Genomic DNA, 12,279 nt, shown 5'->3' with positions numbered 1-12,279 from the left:
CCGAGGAGCACAAACAGCAGCAGCAGAGCTGGCCCAGCTGCAAACAGCTCCGATGGCTCCGTGGCAGAGCCTGACACCCCAACAATCCAAAACTCCCTCCTCGGCACAACCTCGCTGTCCCCCTCTACCATGAGGATGGTGGGTGCAGAGAGCTCAGCACTCCCAACAGCAGGAACTGGCACCACCACTGCTGCTTCCTCCCCACCTCTCAGCTCAGCCACAAGCAGCCACTCCTCCTCTTCCTCCTCTCCTGGGAGCTCCTCAGCTGTGCCTCCCAGCCCACAGCAGAGCAGCACCAGCAGCACCACTGGGATGCTCTCAGCCACCACATCCCACCCATCCACAGCCCTGGTGTCCTCTCCATCCTCCACTGCTGGGACAGGGACACAGGGCCCAAGCACCCCCAGGCCTGTGGCTTCCACCTCTCCTGCCTCAGAAACCATCGAGACCAGGCCTTCATCCACAGCAGGCAGCAGCACAGGGAGACCAACACCTCAGCTCACCTCCACAGCCCTGCCCCAGGGACAGCCAACTGAGCAGGTGACGGCCACTTCACCTCCCTCATCCTCCACAGCCTCTGCAGGCAGCAGTGCCATGACTCTTCCTGGAGAAAGGGAGGGTTCCACCATGAACCAGGGGGACAGAACAACAACTGAGACCTCCCATTCCCTCCCTTACACATTGCCGGTGTCCACGATGACGGTGGGTGGAGAAGGGCGGACGGACACTGCACCCACAACATCAATGTCAGAAAGGGACTCACTGGGGACATCTCCTGGGAGTGGTGCAGCGTTCACAGCATTCTCAACAACAGGAACTGGCACCACCACTGCCTCAGAGACTGGCACTGCTTCTTCCCTGTCCTTCAGCTCAACAGTGTCGAGCCACTCCTCCTCCTCCTCTCCTGAGGGAGCTGTGCCTCCCAGCCCACAGCAGAGCAGCACCAGCAGCACCCCTGGGACACCCTTGGCCACCACATCCCACCCACCCACAGCCCTGGTGTCCTCTCCATCCTCCACTGCTGGCAATGAGTCAGAGCCCATTGTGAACAGCTCAGCTGCCACCACAGCCAGCACCGATCCAGTGCCTTCCACCTCTGGCACATCTTCCATGAACTCCTCAGCTGTGTCCCCCAGCCCACAGCAAAGCAGCACCACTGGGATGCTCTCAGCCACCCCATCCCATCCATCCACAGCCCTGGTGATGGCCACTTCACCTCCCTCATCCTCCACAGCCTCTGCAGGCAGCAGTGCCACGACTCCTCCTGGAGAAGGGGAAAGTTCCACCATGAACCAGGAGGACAGAACAACTGAGCCCACTGCCAACATCTCCCATTCCCTCCCTGCCACATCCCTGACAACTCCATCCACGACAAACCTCAGTACAGCAACATCTGTCAATCCTTCTATTTCTACAACTTGCTGTGAGTATTTTAACACATGATACTAAATTTATTTTGCTCTATTTTTGGAAGAATTGAGTATAATTTCCTTTCATTGCTGTTGTTTTTGTTGGAATTTGAGCTTTTTATATTGAATCCAGGAATATGAATCCCTGCATCCATCTATTTTCTGAAAAGCTGCAGTTCCTGTCTGAGGTTGTTTTTGAAATGACACACCTTGTGTTAGGCAGTGCCACAGGGATAAAATGCTTTACGGTTATGCTGCATAGGCCAAGTTATGTCAATAGGAACTTTTATTGGTTTCTATTGGTTTTTATTGGTTTCTGTTGGTTTTTATTGGTTTTGTTAGTTTTGATCTTGAAATTTCCTTTTACAGAATACTAGAGGCAGTTTCCTCATTGGGAGAATCCAGTTAATTTAATTTTTTTTTGCTAACTTGATTCTTACTTGTTTCAATACTAATTCTCTTCTAGTGCATCTTTAATTTTTTGCCAAAGGGCTATCTGCCCATATTCAAAGAATATGCAGTAATGAAGTTTTCATCATTTTTCCATGGGATAAAAAAGTAAAGCAAAGATGGAGAAGAAGAGAATGCAGCCTTTTTGTACTCTGCACCCAAAAAAAAAAGGCAGCATGACTTCCATTTTTAGAGCATAATATTATTCTTCAGAGGGGTCCAAGGGGTTAATCCATCCTTTTTCTGGAGTCACAGTGTTCATGGAGTGCAGTAGGAGATATGCACACACACAGTAAGGTACAGCTTGGTCTTTGACCGTGGCTCCATGGCCAAGGACAGCCCAGGGGCCCCTCAGGGGTCTTAGATCCCCTTTGGTCATATCATCTGTGGGGTAAAATCCCTGGATATCATTTCAGAAAAGGAAGCCTGATAAAATCACTAGAAATGCATAATTATGCAAATATCAATCAAGGCAGTTTCTACACCTTGGTAAAGCTCTCCTGGACCCAGTAAATGTTCACTGGGTGCCTGCTTGCAGGCATAAACCAGGGTGATAAGTGAGTATTCTTAACCCTACTGTGAAGCACATTTAATAAATGCCTCTCTACTGCTCTGAACTTCAGTTTTTCTGGTGGTATTTTAAAAATCTATCCTCCTGAGGATATCAGGATGAGTCAAATACCAGTCCATTTCAGAATGCTCATGTTTTTCTCAATCAGCTTCATCAATTCTCTATTATTTAAAAGCAACATTGTACAGTTCTGACCATTTACCACACATTGCCTGTAGTTAGAAAGGCAAGGACCAAGCACAATGTCCCACATTTGTGTTCTGGAGCCATCAAACAAAGTACATTGATGTATGGTTTCTGTCTCTAGAGCAAATGGTTCACTTCTGCTCTTTTGGGAGAATGAGGTGGAAAACTGAAATCAGCTCCAAAAAACCACACAAGAGTTTATGTTGGTTTAATCAGTATTTTTCCTTTAATAATAACTATGTAGAATTGCAGGAGTGAAATGGGCTGCTCTCAGCTGTATGATACTTTCCCACTTTGCAGTGACAGTGTCCATCCGAGTTCAGAACGTGACTGCAGAAGAAATTCACCTCAGCTGGAGCAGCAGCAGCAGCACAGGCAGCCTGTACAGCATCTCTGTCAAGGATGGAGAGGAGATACATACAAGAACTACAAATGAGACAGAAACCGCGATTGAAAACCTGCTTCCTGGCCATGTGTACACCATTTCTGTGGCACTGTCATCTTGTGCTGGGAGCAATCCTGCTTCAGTCACTGTCCGAACAGGTACCTCCTCCATCCCCTGGCACCTCTTTAATTCATAGAAACTCACAGTGTCTTGTTGCCATATGGTCTGGATTTGATCTCACATACTCTTATTCCTGCAAGTTGTTTTTTATTTATGTGACTCATCCCCTTATTTGGATGGGACTGCTTGAATTCAACAGGAGTTTGCAAGAGTAAGAGCTTGCTCTGTAAAATTTCTGATCCTGTTGGATTATTGAGGCAGATAATTCTGTACAGAATTCAAGATATTTTGGCTGTAAATTTACCAGAAAATATTCTGATAGTGTGAAGTTTAGGTTCTACATGCTCTTGTGAATGCAGGCAGTCCTTAATTGTCATTGTTACCTTTTACATTTCATCTTGGGTTATAGACATTAAGGCAAACAGTTTAATTGTGTCTCTGTACTAAAACTGATTCTGCAGGAACATGACACATAATATCCCTCTAAATCAAGGTTTCCCCTTTTAAAACTCCCCATTGCCATCTCCCCCTTAGCCAATCCCTTTAGAAAAAACTTTTTCCACTAAACAATTTCCCACTTGGCACTGCTGCTTCTCCATCACAGGCAGAGATCTAAAAGTCATCCTGTCAGTCAAAGGGAGCCACTGGGTTATTTTGGCATGATCCAGTTTGATAAAACTGTGCTGCACTTTATCATCTTTTCCCAGTGGCTGAGAAAGTGCTCATGATTTCTTTTTATATAACTTGAAAGATCTAACTTGACTTTTGGCAATTGTTATTTCTTCCAGCATTTCTTGACCTCTAAAGCATAAATGTCCTTACTGCAATCCCTTTTTGAGTTCTCTAATGGATTGTCTGATTATTCTCAAAACCTTTCTTAGGGCCATTATTTTGGCAGTGGACTGTGGGGTTCCTTCTGATGGACTTACCCTCTCTCTTAGTCTTTAGGACCACAAAGCCAAGGAATTCTCATCATTATTTCCATTGAAATCTTTCAATTCTTCAGTCCACTGGCTTTCATTTATTACTTTCTCTATTCAAGAAAAATAAAAAATGGTTTCCTTTTGGAATCTGGAGCCATCTGCCCTACCAGAAAATTGTTTGTAAGCTAATTAAAAAGAGCAATAAAGACCAAGTCATCCATATTTCATGTGAAATTAAAGATTATGTTCAATTCTATGAGAACTAGGGATATAATCCAATGAACTAAACACATAAAACCTGCAACACCAACCTTTAATGGGTTTTGACCCTTCATAAATAATTCAGATTAGCAAGTCCAGACAAGCATACTGAGGTTCTGAGACTCCATGATGCATATCTTTTTCCAAAATACATTTCAGGGGAATTTTACTTCTGAAAACTCCATCTAGCTTACCTGAGTTGTACAAGCACATAATAGCACAACCTATATCTTTAGCTCTCATAAGAAATCAGAGTTCTCAGTGCTATTTCAGTGAGTTCTCAAATACCACCTACCCACCCACCACCTGCCTCTCTTTTGATATGCTCCAATTTTATAATTTGCAATTCTAAGTTCTCACTGGGCCAAAGGAACTGCTGCTTGGGTGACTCCTTGGCCATAATTAAAGACTTTCACCTATTCCATAATTGTCTTATTGTCATTGATAATGCATGCACAGAAGTGATTATCTTGATTTTTATCTTTATTTTGCAGATTATGGTTCCTGTTTCAAAAGGACTGAGTTTTGTTTAGCACAAAGTACTGGCTGTTCTGACTTAAAAGGCATTGCGTGCTCCAGTAAGTTTATAGAACCTCAACATTTGTTTATCCATAACTGCAGGGTATTATTTCACAATATAGTATCTCCCAGGAGTATTTTGCCATCTGCTTTATGGTGTCAGTTCACACAGCATCTGAAGTTCACACTTCTTTGGTGAAGAAGCTGCCTCCATCAAACTTCAGTGTCAGCTTCCAGCTCTATTTTAGTCTGGACTTTTCTATGTAAAGCTTTCTTCTTTTGGCTCAGGGCTCATCCACCTACTCAGGAGGATTTAAAAGCCTTGAAGAGCCTAACAGACTGGTGTTACTTCTGCTGGAATCAATGGGAGAGTGGCTGTTGAATTCGGGAGTGGGATGCACCCTAAATAATACAAGAATGGTGAACAATTTGGGAGATTGTGATGGCTGACAAACTTGGAGAGAGTCAGCTCTGAAGGTTTCAAAGCCACTGCATTAGACACACATGATGCACTTTATTACTACTACTACTACTACTACTACTATTATTATTATTATTATTATTATATCAATTAATATTATAAATTATTATTATTATTATTATTATTATTATTATTATTATTATTATTATTATTATTACTACTACTATTATTTTCTGCTTTTATCAATCCATATTATAAATACATGAGATAATAAAGTCCAAAGACCAATTGTGGAGGTCATCCTGGGATTCACCTAATTATTTCTTCTTTTTTTTTCTTTTTTCCAGATAACCAAGCATTTTCCTGCAGAGTTTGGTTGGAAAATGAGAAATTTAATAACACACTTTATAACTCTGATAGTGAAGGCTACATAAATATGTCTAAAAGACTCAAAACAGAGGTAAGTTGATTGCAATCTTCTTTGTCAATGAAGGAACTGCAGAAAGGCTTGTGATTAGCAGCCTTAATCTCCTACATTCATTGTTAAATCAGGACTCTGACAGGTGAAAAAGAGAAAAACATTACAGGAAGCACCAAATCTGCCAAGGACAGAGAGCTTGTTGTCCAATGAGGAGGGCTACATTCCCTCAGCCATCCTCAAATATAAGTTATTTAGTGAAAGGCACTTGAAAATTCTATTTCTGTAAGGAACATCCCGTTCTGTTTATTTTCTCCCACTTCACTGAACTGATGCCTGTGGAGACAAAAAAAAAAGGAGTTACTCAAAACCAGCATTTCAGCACAGATTTGGAAACGTGAAAACTTTGCAAATGTGTACTGTAAATCCAGATTATTGGCAATACTCTGGAAGTGGAATCATGGAAGTGGCTGCAGGATTGGGCAAAGTATCAAGGGGTCATTTTCCCCCATTTTCCCCCATCTCAGGGGGAAAATAAGGAGCAAAAGTGGAAGTTTTGAGCCAGCAATGCTGACAAGCATCAGTCTGCCACTCAACTGTCTTTAGCAGCATGTTAAAAAAAAAACCCTAATAATTTCAACACCTCTCAGGAATCCTGATGGATATCAACCTGTGAGATTGGGGTAGACTGCTTTAAATAACCAGCACAGCTATTTTTAGTGTGATGATCATACCCTTTAGCTAAGAAACTCCACAGATTTCAAAAGCAGTAATTAATTTGTTCTCACCACGCCAACTCGGAGGTAACCTTGTCTTATGACTGCTAACATCTCCACTTCATGGATAGAAAATTTATTTTAGTGGATGTAAAAGGTTTCCTCCAACCTGACTGAACGCAGAGGAATTCCTTTACTGGCTTTTAATAAGCTTTTACCTCATGCAAAGTGTCAGCTTTTCTTCAGAAAAATGGCAAAATCAAAAACAGGCTGTACTAACATGGTTGAAAATATAGACAATTTCTCTATTGGAATTTTTTTTCCCCAGTTTGAATGTTGAACTATTTCTTTTATATTCCACTCTGTAGCTGTAGCTTTGAAATGTTAGTTTTGCCTAGATAAGTCAGATTTCCTATGTAGACTGCTCATCAAGGTGAGGAAAAGAAAATAATTTTTGAAGTCTCTGTCCAAAGAACTTAAAGGGATGCAAAGTTTGGAGTGTGGGGTTTATCCCATAGAAAAGATGGAGGCAGAAAACTGAGCAGTGACTCAGAACAAGGTTTGTTATCATCTAGGAAAAATAGTAATCTTTCAGACTTTTCAGGTAAAATAGCATATTTATCCACAGGGAGAAGATAGCTTCTCTTAGTGGGTTGAATCAAACACCTAATTTTCTGAAAAGATCAGTCCTGACAAAAACATTTCAACCAGTCTTATTTTAAAAAGGGGACTGCTTGTTCTTGCTTTGTATCCATTTGAAAGCACTAAGCAAGGCTCTACTTTTGGAGATATCAGTGAAATTAATTTGATTTTGATTGATGTCACAGGAATACACTTGGTTTATGCCAGAATGATTGAGAGGCAAATCACACCCTTGTCTCTCTTTGCAAAGGTGTTCTGTAACGTCATGACTTTGAAAATCTGGTGACAAAATAAGTTTTAAACTTCTCACATGAAGTTTTGTGCTGGTAGTGTGTGCAAAACCATGTCTGAAATTTAGTTGCACATGTTAAAAAAAGTTAAGGGACACTGAACATAACTTTAGAAATATTGGGTGTTCTTTGTAGATTCCAAATTTTGTACAGTCAAGGTCCCATATGTGTTTGTGGAGGAGGACAACTTGTTTTAATGCATTATTCATTGATAACTAGCTAAACAGATTGGAGCTTTGGAAGTCAAACTCAGATTTCACATTTTTAATCACAGACAATGCATCGCTCTGGCATCCTCTTCCAATGAGTTTTTTTATTTGTTATTCCAAAGCAATTGCCTTGAAAGAGTAGTAAGTGAGGAAAATGTAATACCTTGTTATATATTTAATTATATATATTTAATAGATATGATATACAAAATAATAATATATTATTTTATATATATATATATTTATATATAATATAATAATATAATATATTATTAGCATACAATATATATTATAATATGTAATATATAATATATAACATATAATATATTATACATTACATATTACATATTACATATTACATATTATATATTATATATTATATATTGTATATTGTATATTGTATATTATATATTATATATTATATATTGTATATTGTATATTATAATATAATATTGTAAAATTTAGTGCCCTGATGTGTGCAGGATGTTTGTGTTCCTGCTCTGCCTCAGCTGACTGACAAGTGGAATAAATATCAATTTCACCTTGCACAGGTTCTTGAAGCAATGCACGCTGAACTGGGGAATAACCACTCTGATATTTTCATTCTGGGGTTCAGATCTGGCAGTGTGATTGCTGATTTTCTCTTTCTGCTGCCAAAAGAAGAAGCCATGGATGTGGGTGACATACAGACCCGTCTGAGTAATGTACTAACGAGCAAGTTTGGGAGCAAAAGTGAAGTGGAAAGTAAGTGATGTTGAAAGAGCTTCTCTGTAATGGTGTGAGGATGAAAGGGTCAGATCTACTGCTGTTAAATGAAGATGATAAATTAACTTCTGTCTTTTAAGAGATTCAAATAGTTCAAGTAATCTATTTAAACATTCACTGAACATATAATGATTTAATATAGATTATGGACCTGTTTTAAAGAGTCATTACACATGCCCAGTTCCAGACTCAAAGGATGGGTTCTTTTCACACAAAAAGATCTAAAGACTCTCAAGTTACACCAATCCATCCAGCAAATCCTCAGAGCAGCTGTTATGGGTGTCACCAAGAGATCACAAGGGCCCTCATAAAAGATTTCTAGTTAGCAAATCTTCACCACATTCAAAAACATTTTCAATATTATTCAAAATTTCAAAGCTGCCAAGCAGTAAAACACAGCTGTCACTTAGGGCTCCAGGATTTCTTACACCCACTTCTTTACTGTTTCTAGCTAACATTCCTAAAATGTGCTTTAAATTTCCAGCTGTGTCTGTTCAGTCACCAGCTGACAACATCTCCTCCTGGAGAGCAGCAGTGATTGTCCTTGGAGTTCTGCTGGGAGTTGCATTAGTGGTGATTCTGCTGGCAATTCTGTTTTACATCCATGGGAGGAGAAGATCAGGTAAATACTTGGTTGAACCCTCAGGACTCATCGGAATGTTTGTCTACAAGCACTTATAAGATAAACCATCAGCTTCACTTAAATGTTTTGGGCAAGGCAGAAAATTAATATATTTATCTTATAATTTGATGTTATTATTATATTATATATATATTGATGTTATTATTATATTAATTGTGCATAATAACTTAGGATAATTTACACCCTTTCCTTCCCAATGTCCATTGTCAAACTCCTGAGCTTCTAACAACACCTAATGAATCTTCCTTTAAACAGGTATGGATTTTTCCTCATTGTACACCTGGTAGAGTGAGGAACAGAGAAACTTCTCTTCAGCCTATCCCATATAGGTACTGCAATGACTATTAAAACTGGCAATCTAGAGAGACAAGACCCAAACTACTCAATATTGTATTTAGGTGGCACTGAAAACAGGGTGACTGAGCCTGGTAGCTGTGGCAGGTCACCTGAATGCTCAGCTGAGCCCAGAGTCATCCTGTTGGCTTTTGTGCACTTGCCCAAGGGTGATTCACCTCCCCTGAGACTCCTATCACTGTATAGAATTATATATATATATATATATATATGTGCCTTTTTCTCTCCTGTGACTGCAGAATGAGCCCAGGACAATTAGCAATCCAGCATTTGCAGCTTGATTAGGAGTTTGGAGGAAAATGGGATAAATCTCAGTTATGTGCACTTGCTGTAGAAGTCTGCTGGACCAGAAACTTGATTTGGAGGTTTCTGAATTCAATGTTTCTTTAATTGCTGGGCTATGAAGAAATAACTGCTTATATGTGTCAAATGTAAGGCATGCTAAATCCAGCTGTGGTGTCACAGCATAATCTCAGAGGTGGGGAAGGCAAACATTTGGTCAATTTGAGCCAAAAGTATTTTACTCACCTATTTTTGCCTGTCAAAAATGGTTGGCTGAGCAAGGATGTCCCATATAGTGCAATTCTGTCCTGCTCTTGATAATCCCAAAGTAGAGTCCAGTCCAACAGAAGCAGCTCCTGTGGCATTGGAGCAGACCTTGCTTCAGATTTCTCCTAATTGCTTTTTGAGCAATTAGAAGAAATTACCTTCACCTTTTCCCACCCCTCTTCACTGCAGTCCTGGTGAAGTTACATTCTATTCCAGTTCTGTGATGCAGTTTTTCCTTCTTGGAATGTGCTGAACAGATGACAAAGGGGCAGTTTACTGCTCCACATATTTCCAGCAGGATTTATGAGTTTCATTTCAAACCAGCTCTCCATGTATCTCTATATTTGGAATTCCTGTTGAGGCACTGAGTATTAAACCATGATGTTGAGGCCCTGGCTCACAGCCCCTGAACACCCCTGATTTTTGGGGTTTTTTGTGGTTATTTGGCACAGATTTGGGTACATTGGTGCCAGAACTGCAGCACAAGCAGAGGTGCACCAGCAGCTCTGCTCTGCTCCCTGTGCAGCCAGCATTCAATCTTCTCATCCCTCATTCCCTGTGCTGTGACACAGCTCCTGGCACAGCCCTGCTGAGGGCGCTGGCTGCAATATTATTTTTAGCAGCAGGGACCTATGAAACAGGGGCTTGCATGCCTTGCTCTCCCTTTCCTTCTGTGTAGGATCAATATGTCTGTCGTGGTTAAGATCTGGGGTGTGGAGTCACAGACACCTCAGAGGTGGGAAGAGAGTGATTAGTATTTGTTACATTTCTATTTTGTGGCTTTTAAATATAGCTAGCTCTGGTGTTCCACTCACTGAGTAGTCACTCAACAATGTATTCTGTCAGTAAATACAAGTTATTCAGGGAGCTCTGTTGAAAACACAAATGAGTACTCTTGCTTGTGTTAATACTCTTTTATTTCTCTTTTGAGCGATATACTTTGAATAGCAAATCCTCATTGTCAGTAAACCTTTCTGATGTCTTTGTAAATAGTGTTAAATAGAGACCATGTACAGCAGGCTTGAACAATCCTGGGACAGTTCATGCCAAATGTATTTAATGTCTTTGGGGGGCGGGGGAAAAGTGGTATTTTAAACTATTTTCTCAAAGATGCTTTACAAATAAAATCTTTATTTTTACAATTGTGCATTCTGAAGTTTGTCACGTAATTTGGAGCCTCTTGTACCTGCAGGGGGGGAGAGGGTGGCCAGTGCAGTCAGCAACAGAGCTGACCTTGGTGTGATTACACAGAAGGATGATCTGCTGGAGCTAAATCAATCAAGAGAGAAGATCTACTGAATCTATCATTTTTTACCTTCTACATCAATAAAAATCCCCCTCCCACCGCAGTGTGGAGTCTAGAGTCTGGGAACTCTCTGAAAATGGGAGCAGGAGAAGCCAGACCTCCCCTTTCCACAGAGGACCATTTGGGAATGCTCCCAGACACCATTCAGAGGGGCTCCTCATGCATATTCCCTTCTCAGACAGAGGCAGCAAGTGGCATAGAGAAATAAATGGCTGAGGATAAGACACTTGGAATCAGTGGGATTTAAGCAACTCCTCCATTTTTGTGTGTCAGGATGTCTGTGACTGAAAAAGGGCATATTGCCTGTTTCAGAATTGCTTCTCCCCCCCCCGGAACTGACTGACACTATGATCCAGAAAAACCTGAGCTGCCAATCCCTCCCTGCATGCTGTGATCAAGGCCAGGGTCTGAGGAAATGCTGTGTTCTGTTCCTATTGCAACTGATGAGATGACACTCAAGCCTTCATCTGACTTTTTTAAACAATTTCACTTTCCCACAATTTATTATTCCAGCTGATGTCAATAACCAAAAGATTTTCTTCACAAGTAAGTGAAAATCATGGTGCTCTGGAACCAGGACCATACCCCGTTGTGGCTCTGCATTCCAAGGGCACAGGCAGTTTGGGACTGGATAAAGCCAAGCTTGGGAATAGCAGGTTGTGCACTTGCCATCTTCTATCTAATTGAGATTATTTAGGCTGGGGAGATTCCATCTTCTATGTAAGTGAGATTATTTAGGCTGGGGAGATGCCATCTTCTATCTAATTGAGATTATTTAGGCTGGGGAGATGCCATCTTCTATCTAATTTGGATTATTTAGGCAGGGGAGTTGCCATCTATCTAACTGAGATTATTTAAAATGGGGAGATGCCATCTTCTATTTAACTGAGATTATTTAGGCTGGGGGCTTGCCATCTATCCAACTGAGATTATTTAGGCTGTGCTAGGAGTTTCCCTTAGTGCCTCTGTCATTGTAGATTCATGATGGTTGTGCACTTGTCATCTCCTATCTAATTGAGATTATTTAGGCTGAGGAGTTGCCATCCTCTGTTTAACTGAGATTATTTAGGCTGGGGAGATTCCATCTTCTATGTAAGTGAGGTTATTTAGGCTGGGGAGATTCCATCTTCTATGTAACTAAG

The 12,279-nt window shown here is 40.8% G+C and overlaps 1 protein-coding gene across 2 annotated transcripts; it reads left to right on the top strand.

Moving 5' to 3' along the window:
* The first annotated feature begins 532 nt into the window (after nt 1–532).
* LOC131554636 (uncharacterized) lies at nt 533–10,913 on the top strand. Of its 2 annotated transcripts, XM_058800166.1 has the most exons (7): nt 533–1,423; nt 2,917–3,159; nt 4,800–4,883; nt 5,593–5,705; nt 8,072–8,264; nt 8,770–8,907; nt 9,184–10,913. In XM_058800166.1, the coding sequence occupies exons 1-7, from the start codon at nt 595–597 to the stop codon at nt 9,213–9,215; spliced, it is 1,632 nt and encodes a 543-aa protein (XP_058656149.1). In that variant the 5' UTR covers nt 533–594; the 3' UTR covers nt 9,216–10,913. The 2 variants fall into 2 exon arrangements, with proteins under 2 accessions (XP_058656149.1, XP_058656148.1); XM_058800165.1 differs by having other exon boundaries at nt 8,770–10,913.
* Nucleotides 10,914–12,279: the final 1,366 nt, after the last annotated feature.

The sequence above is a fragment of the Ammospiza caudacuta genome, chromosome 2 (assembly GCF_027887145.1).
Source record: "Ammospiza caudacuta isolate bAmmCau1 chromosome 2, bAmmCau1.pri, whole genome shotgun sequence".
In the NCBI taxonomy this organism is placed as follows: Eukaryota; Metazoa; Chordata; class Aves; order Passeriformes; family Passerellidae; genus Ammospiza; species Ammospiza caudacuta.
Note: the sequence above shows the minus strand (reverse complement) of the source record. Positions and strands in the feature narration are given on the sequence as shown.